General features: G+C 37.1%; 1 protein-coding gene across 10 annotated transcripts in view; it reads left to right on the top strand.

Annotated features, from left to right (window-relative positions):
• Positions 1-13,219, top strand: part of LOC147872551 (cephalotocin receptor 1-like) — a 416,916-nt gene that overhangs the window by 266,206 nt on the left and 137,491 nt on the right. For 3 of the 10 annotated variants that reach the window (XR_015537200.1, XM_087356265.1, XM_087356266.1), the window contains one exon: positions 9,811-9,856. The exons of 6 other annotated variants lie outside the window; for them this stretch is intronic. Coding sequence is in view for 2 of the 4 variants with exons in the window: in XM_087356265.1 (XP_087212391.1) it covers positions 9,811-9,814 (4 nt within the window). In the remaining 2 variants the exon portion in view is untranslated. Of the gene's footprint in view, positions 1-9,810; positions 9,857-11,511; positions 11,662-13,219 lie in introns of those variants that run through there. One more of the 10 variants, XM_087356264.1, reaches the window with a different exon arrangement.

Below are 13,219 nucleotides of genomic sequence, written 5' to 3'. Positions count from 1 at the left end.
ATTTGAGAACATGATGATGACCGTTTTCTGTCGAAGCACGCATTACAGTAACAACGAGGACTTTAAAGACAGTGAGAAATGTTATTAAAGTGACATTGACAGTGATATTAAAGTCAAGACAACAAGCTACACTGCAGATTCTTTACAGGATGTTTCACAATCTCTGTGTTGTACATCATTGGGGGAGGGAGCGATTAAGGAATTAATTTAGAGCTAAATATGTTAAGAAAACATTGGTCCTGTTTCCAACCGTAACGAAACTCAGGAATTTTATATGTAAACAACAAATATACAATTGTGTGTGCCTCGGTTGTTGGCAACACTGATAGCGACCTTAGTTGAAGATGTTATCATTGCTGATTTTCAGCTGTTTTTATGCCATATCTCCGTTATTTTTGATGGTCAGTGGGAAAGCCAGAAAGACGAAGGATATAGAAGCATTTGAAATGTTGAAAATTAAGTGGACTGATGAAGTACGAAATGAGCTGGTCTTAGACAGGATAGACAAAGGAAAAATCTTACGAGAAGAAGAGATAGGATGGTGGGTCACATTCTGAGGCACCCAGGATTGGTTAATTTGGTAATGGAAGGAACAGTTGAAGGGAAGAATTGTAGGGGGAAACAAAGATTTTAATATGTGACGCAGATTTCTGAGGATGTGGGCTTCAAAAAATATGTGGAAATGAAGAGATTGGCGCAAGATAGACGAAAATGGAGGACCGCATCAAACCAGTCGAAAGACTGATGACAAACGAACAACAAGATTCAAACGTGATGTTGTGTTGTTGTAAAATAAATCAACGGTTTCAACCGCTGAATACGGTGTTATCCATGTTATAAATACATTCTGTGATAACAATAATGCGGCAGTTGAAGAATATCTAAAATACGTTTTTACGAGAGGCCAAATCCCGGTGAGACAAGTGTTCAGTGACACCGGACTACGGCAAACGAAGGAAATTGTTTTACGTAACTAATACCACGTAATACGACGGCCCGTTGGTGTGGAAGAGCGTCTACTGGACCTAGTAGCCTGCAGCTTTGCCCAGTTACCAGTGCTAGAAGAATTTCAATCGAACTGGCGAGTCTGCATTGCGGGTATGACTAACCACACGTGTTGAAGCGTTATATCCCTACCTTTTGCGCAGTGTGCAAGTTCTTCAACGATATTCCTGTCCAGTTTTGCCAATGAATGGTTGCTCATCGCTGGATTCTTCATCGCATTCTCAGTGACGGAACAGAATTCAATCGGAATGAAAGGAGTAGTAGCCGAAATTCCCCATTTGTCTACCGCAGTTAATTTTCACCGTACCGCTAAAAGCACGTTTCAATATCGAATTTTAGAGATTTTTTTTTGTCTGATTGGGGATCAGCTGACTGGACCATTCGTATTAAAACAACGTTTTAACTGCGATAATTAACTTAAAATCCCAGCGAAAGATTAGCCGCTTTAAAGGAAGATGTGTCTCTGGATACAACAAGTCAAATCTCCTATTAGCACAATGCAGCACTTCCACATTTTGAAACTGATTTATGAAATTTTTGGATTGGTCGTAGTGGTCCAGTACCTTGGCAGCAAAGATATTCGGACCTAATTTTGCTTAATTTATTTGTGTGGTATTTAATGAACCTTCAGGACCGAAGTACACCCGAAGTTGTGGTTGCCGCCGTTTACGCCGTTGTGTTTCAACGGGCAGTACAACCGTGGCGGAAATTTTGAACAGTTATAAGACGTGTGTCATAAAATGCAGCAATACATGCATCTAATTAATACTCTCATTTGTTTTCCCTTGCCCGTACTTTTGGACTGTACGAGATGTAAATTAAAATTCCACAACCTTCAGAATTTTAGTCGATTTGTTTGACTTTTAGGGGAAACATCTAAGACAAAGTTTCTAAGTTGGGAATAATATTAAAATGGGTCTTAGAAAATAGGGTGTGAGATAATGGGCTAGGTGGAATTAGCTCTGGATATAGTCAAGTGACCGGCTTTTTGAACACTGTAATAAGAATTTGGCTTATATAAAGGGCGAGCAATTTGATTAGTTAAGGGTATGTTAGTTTCTCCAGAAGGACTTTTTCATGTAGTTCGATTTGGGGCCTTCCTTTGCATATAAATCTTAGACGTTAGGCAGTGAGTTAACTACTATTAAGTATCTGTAAAGTTGCATATGTGAGTGGATGAAATTCATTGTTTCGCTAGGAGAGAGGACGACTTGGTTTTCGAAGCAACTGGCTTGTTTAGAAGAGAACATCCTCTTAAGCTGTTCTCATCTCTGCTTCGACCACGAAACTCCCTAGTGTGCCACGAGAGTGCACAACTGTCGCTCATAATTTACAATATAATGAAAGACATTTAGAAAGTTTCTCAACTCTTTTTTCTTTTCTTTCTTTTGGGAGCAGAATTGTAGAAAGGGAGAGAAACTAATGTAGCAAGAAAATAAGACAAAAGAAGGTGATGGGAGCCACTGGGAGAAAGAAGGGTAAAGGTAAAACCAAGAAGAAGTTGGAAGGTACTTCTGCGATTGGGGTGGAAAAGTTTAAATTCTTGTGAGCGAAAGATATGATGTAGAGGGCAGAAAGGAGAGGTCCATGCGTGGAGATATCGTAGTGCAGTTTCGGTGTAAAAGATGATAACAGGAAAGAAGGTACGGGTGGAGAGTACTGATTTGTTGAACACTTGAGCTAAAGAATTTTAGATGCAGATAGTAATTGAAACGCGTCATATTTGTTGTGCATAAAAAACCAGGTTAGTTAAATCCATATTGTTTGTTTGGTAGACTGATGTATTATGTAAGAGGCTATGGGTTTATCTTTAATTTCTGTACTTGAGTAATTGTATGAGCCGGCGTAGCTCAGTCGGTATAGTGACTGGCTGCGGACTGGGCGACCGGGGTTCGATCCCCGACGGGGGCAGAGGATTTCTCCTCTAGCCTCTGCGTCCAGACCGGCTCTGGGGTCCACCCAGCCTCCTATCCAATTGGTACCGGGGTCTTTTCCCGGGGATAAAGCCGGCCGGGGCGTAATGCTGACCACTCACCCCTATCTAGTTCCGAGGTCAAGGAAGAGAGGAGCTATACCTCCACTCACCCCCATCTAGTGCCGAGGTAAAGAATGAGTAGGAGGTATATCTCCACTCCCCACAAGCGCCTACATGGCGTATAGTGGGACAGCTTTTTACTTGAATAATTGTTTAAAGTTAAGTGACGTTTTTAAACATTGTCGGACACGTAACAGATAAAGAAATTATTAAGAAATTAATTAATTTAGTGTCTGAGTGATAGAGGACACTTGTTCATTAGTCTACAAAGTTATGGGCTTAATATGACTTAATGGAATTGATGTGTAACACACTGTTTATTAAATTAAACATATATCGACACTTAAAAACCAGAATCACAGTTTACACTAGCGGCGAGATTCGAAATAACATGCTTTACTACCGAGCTAATCTAATTATGGAAAATGTTATTAAGCTGATATGTGCTCTATTGCTCGTCTTTTAATAGGATTCTGTGCCGGACAAAACGTGACATGTGCAAACGAAATCATTTTAAATCAGTGAAAATTTTTACATGATAGCCGGCAAACGCAATTTTGTATTGAGTGATATTTAATGTTTTTACGGTAGCGAGTAGTCTGGTAGACTATGCTACACGACACAACCCAGAATGTTGTGACTATATTAGCCACGTAATTTTTAAAATTATTTCCTGAATTGTAAAATATTTTAATCGTACTTTGTAGACGTCCGAGAAGTAAGTATTTCATGTTCTAAATCAGGACAAGAATATCTTTATTAACTGTTTTGCATGAATAAAATCCTAGGGCGAAGGCGAAAGATAAGAATTTATGTTTCATCGGTTGGAGTGATTACTGGAAAGTACAAACTGCATTTAGCTTATAAGTGACTAGAAAGAACAAAGAAAGTTTCCACGTTTCAGTTACTTGAACTGGCTGATTCTCGACTGATTTACCAACTTTTAACAATTAGTTAATATATCTCCTTAACTGAAGATTCGCTCACTGCGCTGGATGGCTAGCGAATGATGAAGTCTATGGAACACAGTCCTTTAGAAGTTGAAAGCCGCTTATTTTTTCAAGAAATGGGACGTGAAAGCCAATTAACGTGTTGAGTAAAGTCTGCCTATGTACTCTGTAAAATCAGTCGACAGCCTCACTGTTACTTTAATATTTATCTTAATTGTTTCCAGCTGTGCCGTGTGTGCTATTAGCCCATTCTGATATCCTTTCCAACTAAAATTCTGCATTAACTTACAAGTTCCCGTACGTGCTACATGTCCTGTCCATCTAGTACTCTTTGATTTTGTCCCCTTAATAATATTTTGTGATGAATAAAAATTACGAAGTTCCTAGCTGTGAACTTATTTACATTCTCCTGTTTTTGTTTTTAATTTTATGTTGTAGATATTGTCCTCATCTCTTCGTTCGTACCGTACTATGAGAGACAATATTTCTTACTTATAAAAACCACGAAGTAAAAATATAGTTTTGTGCATTTTCGTCGTTATGATTTGGGATAGGATTTTGGAATTAGAAGATTCTAAACTAAATGATAGCAAAAGCTGTTTTAGTGTACAAAACTAGCGGTCGATTCCCGAGTCTCTATTTACATAAATGATGTCTGAAAAATTCTTAAACCTGTAATAGGTAAATTAATAATTTTAAAGCAGGAAACGTAATGAAAATGTTTTAAGTTCAAAATTTCGTTGACAAAATACGGCGAAAATATACTTTAAGCATTGACCTGCAATAATACTCAAAAATGTTCTTATTCTTCTGCTTTCCAAGGGTTAGGATCAAGCTTGTTCCGACTTCATAGCTATCTTTTTAATGATCATCATTATATCGACATATACATTTAATTTATAATAAAACCCAATTTTTGAGAGTTTGCTACTCTCCAGGTAAGAATATATTTCTTCAGTTTACCGAATAAATATTTATTTAATTATATATATACCTCCTTTTCTGTACTTGTCTGGTTCAGATCATCCTTTCACATTTCTAACAACACAAAAGTATATGTAATTATTCCATTTAATCCTAAATTGTCTTTGCTTTATATTATTTGTATGTTATTACAGTTTTGATATAGGGTTGTCTCTTCTCGAATAAGCATTCAAGGTTTAATCATAATTCACTTACATCCTCTATATTCAGAAAATGGTTTTTGTAGGAAAAGCAAACCAGTCGTTGATAAAATGTCGATCCCTGTACCTCGTCCAAGTAGCGATGCTGAAACTAACTTCTTAGGATGGTAGAAGGGGAAAGCTGTACACCGGCCGATCTAACTTTGGCAACGTACGAATTCTGAGAAAAATATATCCACGAAGCTACGTAAAAATACAAATTTTGTAGAAAACTTTTCATTCTAAAACTTCTTTCTACCACTCTTCTTATGATCACGGGTATAATGTTTTCTGCTTCAAGTAGGATGGGAGAATGTTTGGTTGCAACACATGACTAAGTGAAAATAATCTTCATCCTTCTTATGTAAAAAAAGTCATCCTTCAAAAGTCGCAAGAAGTTCTTTTCTTTTCTTTTCTTTTTACTTTGGTTTCTTTCAAGTTTTCCCCTTTTCACCCCCTCCCCATCACCCCATTATAACACAGAAGAGCAGGAAAATGTACATTTGTTTGCATCAAATGAAAAAACAAGTTGAGACTGAACAGGCTTACGCCCTGGTAGAGACGAACGAACTGCAAACCCTTCATATTGTTCCAATTAAACATAATTCACTATATCTGCGGTGTAAACCGTAAGGTGTGGTCTTATTATGTTAATTTCTCCTTCTTTCGCCCTTCATTTACATAATTCCTTCGGCTACCAGCTAAGGATATTCCCAAGAGACCCCACAGCCCATGTCTCGTACAGAACAAGCAGTGAGCAGATCAGTAAAGCAATACACTACGAGTAGATCTGTACATTTAAAGACCTTAAGTGTCATCAGGGTACTGACCGGCCTTTAGTCGGGATAAGTAGCGTACAGAATTTTAATAGTGTTACGTTAATGATTTTACTAGCTACGGCCTTCGGAACCCTTTATAGCGCTGTCAGAGAACCTTATGTTTCTCTCCGTCTCACTTCCTGACTCGAAGAATTTTTAACATAGACGTAAAAACTTATGTTTCAAGGGACATTTGTAATATGCATTGTAGTTCATGAAGTTTTACGTGGTGACATACATGTTAAAAGTACTCGGCCTTTATTAGGTTATGCTGCCTCCATCATCAGGACGATGATGGAGGCAGCAAGGACTCCTGAAACGTCGGTAAACTTTTACCAGACTACACGGCGCAAGAACCGAGAAGACAGCCATTTACATCAACAGAATTTTGTTTAACTACATAATAGGAAACGTCGAAACAGGAAGTTAGGTTTTGTTTGATAAATATTTAAACACAGTTTTTCGACAGAATATCAGCTGATAACCTAATGAGTAATAAATATAAGAGTGTAACAAGAATCGTGTTCTTGATACCTAAAGAGAATAACCAAGTCCTTAAAAAGGAAACGTTAATAAGTATATGAATTTAGGGAAGCGACAATACCAATGATTCGCCGTGGAACAAGTGACGGTCAACTTAAATATTTATTGTTTAAGATAACCTCTTTTCAATGAGAAAGTCAGGAACAAAAATTAGGGTTGTATCCAGTCCACCACAATTTCTGTGTTCAGCTATAGAATAAGTCTGAGACTTTAACTACTTTGGAGATTCAGATTCTTATGATGATATCAAGGAATACGTGAGACGATAAACAGAACATTAAAACGACAAGCAAAGTGACGAAGTCTTAAAGGTTTAATGTTCGCACGCTCTTATATGGAAGTTAAACTTGGCGTAAGGACAAACATTTTTGCATAACTCTGCCAGCAGGCGAATTATTGTTGTTAGAAATGTCAAAGGATGATCTGAACCAGACAAGTACAGAAAAGGAGATATATATAGAATTAAATAAATATTTATTCAGTAAATTGAAGAAATATTTTCTTACGCAGAAGAACGATTCGGTTGCTTAAAGAGACTGGACAGTGACAAACTCTCAAAACTTTAGTTTTATTATAAATGTATGTATGTATATGACCATTAAAATGATAGCTATGAATTCGGAACAAGCTTGATCCTAATCCTTGGAAAGCAGAGGAAGAAGGAAACTTTTGACAGTTATTGAAAGTCAGTGTTTAAAGTAAAACATTTTAATTACGTTTCCTGCTTTAAAATTATTAATTTACCTATTACAGGTTTAAGAACTTTTCAGATATCACTGCACCGTGTAGCTGGTTGAATACAGCGAAACATCCATCTGCACAGTATTCACGTCTGACGTCACACTCAAATGACACTTGGTTTTAATCTCTCGAGATGCACTCGCATTTGTTTACATCTGAATAAATACTTGAGAATGAGGAACGCATTTCTGAGCTGTAAGAATGCTTCTTGAGCCATGCATTCTTATTCTTGCCATACCACTTCTGAGGGCGTCCTTAGAAATTTGATCAAAAGGAAGCATTCCAGTCATACCATCTGTATCTGCTATTTGTCCATCCGATTGGACAAATGCTTTGGTATAATCCAATAAGATCTCTTTTCCAGTATTTCTGATATTTTCCCCTACGGGTAAGGGGAGGTTAGAAGTAAGGCCTGAGTGATTCAGCAGACAGGTTGCCCTAATGGAGTCTCCTGCCATTGCCTCAAACAAGAGACTGTCTGGCTACGCTCATTTATCAGCGTTATTAAATCAGCTCCACCCCTGGAATGGGCAAGCCACTCGCTTGCTGGATGGAGAAGTTTAGCAAATGTGGAAGGTGGAACCTAAAAAAAATATATATAGGGATTTTCCGGCAAAGAACGGTGTGCTTTCACCTCACACACTGCAGAAACGTGACGTGATATCGGCTCGAGGACAGTTTTAGGCGTTCTTTACGTGCATAATGCCGCAGTTCAGATACTTTGTTTTGAAAGGTTGTAGTTTTTAAAGTACACATTGTCATGCAAGATTAATTAGAAACTTTTATTTGTTTAAATCTTGTCAGTCTAATCACAATAAAATTCCTATTAAATATTAAAATATTACTATAATTAACATTTAAATATTTAAAATATATTAAATGATGTTCTCTATCGAAATGTTCGATTTACATTATATTATCAAACACGGCAATACTTCCAGATGGACGTAACTCCTCCACAACTTCATTTCTGGATGATACAAAAACAACAACAAACGTTCACCCACACAAAATCATGTTAAGCACGACGTACATACAGAATAACTTCGAATACGATATTAAAAATACAATAAATCTAGAAGAAAACATCATTTGACATCCGATAAACATCTGACTAAAAGTTGCATTTAAGAAATTATATTTAAGTTTATATAATTTTATACACCTGAAGATGGTTCTTTTAGAACTGAAACATGTCGTGTAAAAAAGTGATGATCTAATGTAAATCGAACATTTCGATAGAGAACATCATTTAATATATTTTAAATATTTAAATGTTAATTATAGTAATATTTTAATATTTAATAGGAATTTTATTGTGATTAGACTGACGAGATTTAAACAAATATATATTTATCACAATATGACGCAACTTTATCATCTTAGAAACTTTTAGTCGATCTTTGAGCTTTGAACATGATCGAAAGGCACATAATAGGCTCGTCCGTCGCGTGTTTCCTACGGAGATAGGCAGCCTCCATGACTAAGTGTTAATGGGGCCAGAGGGAACACATTACTGCATAATAATGCGGATAGAGTTCATTGTTGGCACAAACTGTTGCACAACAATGACAGATCGCATTCCTTTAAGGGTGACCTGAGGCGAAACAATGAGCTCTGATCACATTAGTGTAGGAATGACCTACGTTATATGCGTAATAAACACCTTTGTAGTGTCAGTGTACTCCGAAGAGTATATTATAAGGGAAAGCGATGGAGCGAAAGAATTAATGAGAAACGTTGATAATAAAAGGTGCGACGTGTTTTTTTTGAAGACGAAACCGAGTGTTCGCTGTGCGGAAAAGGCCTTGTCAGCTGCCTCACTTTGGTCTGCATCAGAATCTTTTGTCTTCTCGACCCCTATCTAAAAACCGAAAGAATAAAACGTATAAAAATTTAATTTTGGTTTTTGCTTTCTGTGGTAAAATTTAGTCAGCCACTCGGTCTGTAAACAGATTAAGTGTGGCTGACAGCAGGATGATGAGGGGAATATTTGGACCGAAGACGATAGGAGGGTAAAGAAAGTAGCTTAGTGGGGATCTTCATGATTTGATCTCTTCGCTAAATAATTTTAGGATGATCATATGAAGGAAGCTGAGATTGAAGGGGCATGTAGAACGCATGAGAAATGTGTATACATCTCGGATGGAAAGCAAGAAGGGAATAGATCACTTGGAAGACCTAGATATAGATAGAAGGATAATATTAAAATGAAATTTATAAATAGTGTGGAAGTGTGGGTTGAATTCATATGGCTTAGGAAACAGACTGGCTGTGGTCTCTTACGAATATGGTAATGAAACCGAAGTTTCATAAGAAGCGAGAAATTTCTAGACTACCTGATCGACTTTCAGTTTCTCAAGAAGGACCGTGCTGCATGGCGTTAGTTTCAGTTTTAGATATTATTGTGTTAAAATTGTTAATAACATTTAGGATTATCGTATTTTTAATTGTGAAATACATTTATTATGAGTTTTAAGTTGTAGAATCGAACAGTTGTATTTAATTTAAAAATATTATTGTCCTATTTTGAGTGAGATTTTTATTTTTTTCAGGTAAGAGAATGGACCATTACTTCGGCTATAAATTGCAACACGAGAGGTAGGATTACCTTGATGATTTCTATTTTATAGACTACTTTGTAATTATAAGTGAATTATCAATGTTCGATCTTCATACAGCATTGGTAATAGTACTGAAATCCATCCTTGCTATATCACAGATTCATTGGGAATGTTTCAGGGTTATGAGCTCATTAAAATAACGATCACACATCGGTTTTTTTAAAGCGTCAGAAGGACGTGTAGAATTTTCTGAGGTGTTAGAGAAAGCAAGAGAAACTGGGCTAGACATGCTAAAGACGTAGATGTTAGCGTAATCAATAATTTTGAGATAATTGGTGCATGAGACATGTATGGGGAAACATCAGTTCATACACTTTTGCCTAAAGTGGTGTAGCGGATCGCGGTTTAGTTTGGAAAATAACATTATATTGGATTTCAACCCTTTATAGTCCAGTGGTAACAATATATTCCACCCGTTTAAACAATAAATAACTATATATTTTTTATGGATTTCGTACTATTCTCATCGTAAACAGGAATTACTTATTTAAACAGCATTAACATATTAATGTCTGCAGTTGTGAATAGTTATGTTTTGATTGCGGTGTGGACAAATCAATCAATAATTAATTATTATTTAGACGAATTTCAGCTTCAAAGGGATATAGAAGTAGAAGTCGTGTCCGGAGTTCCAAATTCTTTTTGAGAACTAATACCCAGTATAACAACAAGGTAATTTTAACTTCCGTTAGGGTACTTTAGTTCTAATTGTGCTCGCCCACGAAAAGTGACGAACCTGGTCGACATTCTAATTGATCCCATAGCTTGGACATGCTGTGGTTGAATTTACGTATAAAATATTATAAAATAGTATAAAATAAATGTGATAACCATTATTTTATGTTGTAGTCAATTATTAGGCTGGAGAGGTAATTTATAACGCAGTAAGTGGTTAAGTTTTATAAAATTTCGAATTTAGGTAAATATTATATGAGGATGTGGACAGGATTAATCTGTCTCAGGATGCGTTCCAGGGCTGAAATTTGTTGATCATGATAATGATCCATCAGTTTACACAATAGCTGCACGATCATGAGCTCCTCTGTGGAGTTTGGTGACTTGTTTGTTTTACCATTGTAACTTGAATGAGATGCGATGAACATGTCAACTTTTATGGTGAATATTTGATAAAGTACAAAGAAAAGTATTCCCACTTACTGCCATTATTATTGGAACAATACGTTTCTACCTTTTCAAATTTCCTCATCCGTCATTTTGATATCACTTCTTGTAGGATATTCAGATGTACGATTTTGAGGTCGTGCAGAATAGCACGACCCCCACATCAAATTTTATCGAAATCGTTCAGTTATTCTCGAGTTGAATCGATTGGACATTCGGACGGAAAGACACTACATAATGCGTTCTCTCTATGCAGATAGTTGCAGAAAGTCAGCCGATCATTCCGAAGCCTGTGACTTACTGACTTAGATATCCTGATTCATATCGACGTCAGTGTGGTATGAAAAATCCCAAAAATATACCGGACAGGTTTCTAAATTTGTGTTTGTCTTAATTAATTATACCCAGTGGCACACTGACAGCTGTAAACTCAGTCCATGCGTAACGAGCACTAACAAGATGACAGTGGAGGAAACACTGAGTGTTACGTGTTTTACCATTTGTTCTCAGAATTGCTATGAAGCATAGTCCAGGAGACGGGGCAATTAGAGAGGATGAACAGTAAAGCAGCTTTCCAACGGAGACGAGGAGCGTTGAATGCGAAACTTGGTGCGTCATCCTTAAGAACTTCGTAACAAATTTCTACAGGGTTTTACAGTTTGAATAAATTCGATTATAGTTCTTCATATATGCGATCTGTCGATTGAGCGGAGTTTTTAATAGCTGATAGTCACGTGATTTATCAACAATTTTCTCGCTTTTTATTTTACCTGAAAGTTCACTGTCGTATTGACAAGATCTCTGGAACGAATTCTGAAGCAGATAAAAGTAGTCAATGCACTCACAACTTGTCTCTAACCCAGTTTGATATTAAACTTCAATCTTCGGTTAGGTCTCCCAACTGGACTTTTAAAATGACCCGACAAATTTTGTGTTTATATACTATTTTAATTGCGTGCTATATGTCACGCCCATCTCATTCTCCCCCATATTTTTTATTTTAACAATATTTGGTACAGAGTTATGTTATTTTGTCCATCCTGACATTAGTTTCTTTCCTGTTGGTCAGATATTGTCTTCATTATAATCATACACACTCAGTGGCTGCTACAGTAGCCGTCTTCAAACTGAATGCTTCAAGGCTACTGGAGGACTCCACTACAACCCCCCTAGCGGTACCATCCTTTCCCCCAAAGTCTTATTTTAAAACTATTCTCCCGTTTGCTTCTAGGTATTCAGAGTGGTCTCTTTCCTTAAAGCTTTCCAACAAAATTTTTTACGCATTTCTTATCTCTCCATTCGTACTACATGACCAGTTCAGCTCATTCTCCTTGATAAGATCGTCCCAATACTGTCTGGTGAAGAATAGCCTACACGGTATAGAACTCCCCAATGTGCTGTTTGTTCCATCCTCCTGTCACCTCATCTCTCTTAGGACCAAATATTCGATGTTGGCAAGAATCAAGTTACCGTGGCCATGACACAGAGGTAAGACCCAAGGTTAAACAGGAGCCGTCAAACTGACACGCCTGACTCTGTGTAACCACTTTCATGGCAAAGAATCTATACTAGTGTTCGTTATGAAAAGAAATGGATCGCTGTGTTGTCCTGCCAGGGTCTCAAATAAGCGAATCTTAAGTTGTTCCCAAACTTTCTTGACGCTCCGAGTAAGTGGATTACGCGGGGCCGGGGGAAGGAAAACCCAACATTTTGTGTGTTAGCAGAGGGAATGTTTGTATGTTTCCAAGTGGGAAATAGGCTTATAGCCCCTTATTCGAAGTAACATCCCCTAACGGGTCTTTGATCGACTTTCGATACGCCTAGACACTCCGACATGTGCAACAAGTCACGTTAAACTTACAGTGATATTATCACAGAACGTAGGCCAACACAAGTAAAGCCATTTGTTCAGTTAGCCTGATCTTGTCGTAGGTAATATTCTTCTTCTTCTTCTTCTTATACTACTTTATTTGATTTGCGAACTCTCCCATGCGTTCCTTGTATTTCCCATGTTCACTCAATCGTACCTCCTAGATTTTAATATCCAATCAAACTAAAAGACTTGGAGAAAACGAAGTTTTCTTAACTAAATGTTACTAATGCTGTAGATGTTTCAGCCTGTTTTGGTTTAAACATTTTCCTGAGCACGTAGTTTTTAGAAACACAAAATTAAGACATCTTCTTCATTCGAATTAACTGATTAGTTTCAAAGCCAAAC

Source organism: Zootermopsis nevadensis, unplaced genomic scaffold (genome assembly GCF_977971745.1).
Source record: "Zootermopsis nevadensis isolate Lab colony 2312 unplaced genomic scaffold, Znev_1.0 Znev_ptg000026l, whole genome shotgun sequence".
Taxonomy (NCBI): Eukaryota; Metazoa; Arthropoda; class Insecta; order Blattodea; family Termopsidae; genus Zootermopsis; species Zootermopsis nevadensis.
This window is presented reverse-complemented; position numbering and strand designations above follow the sequence as displayed.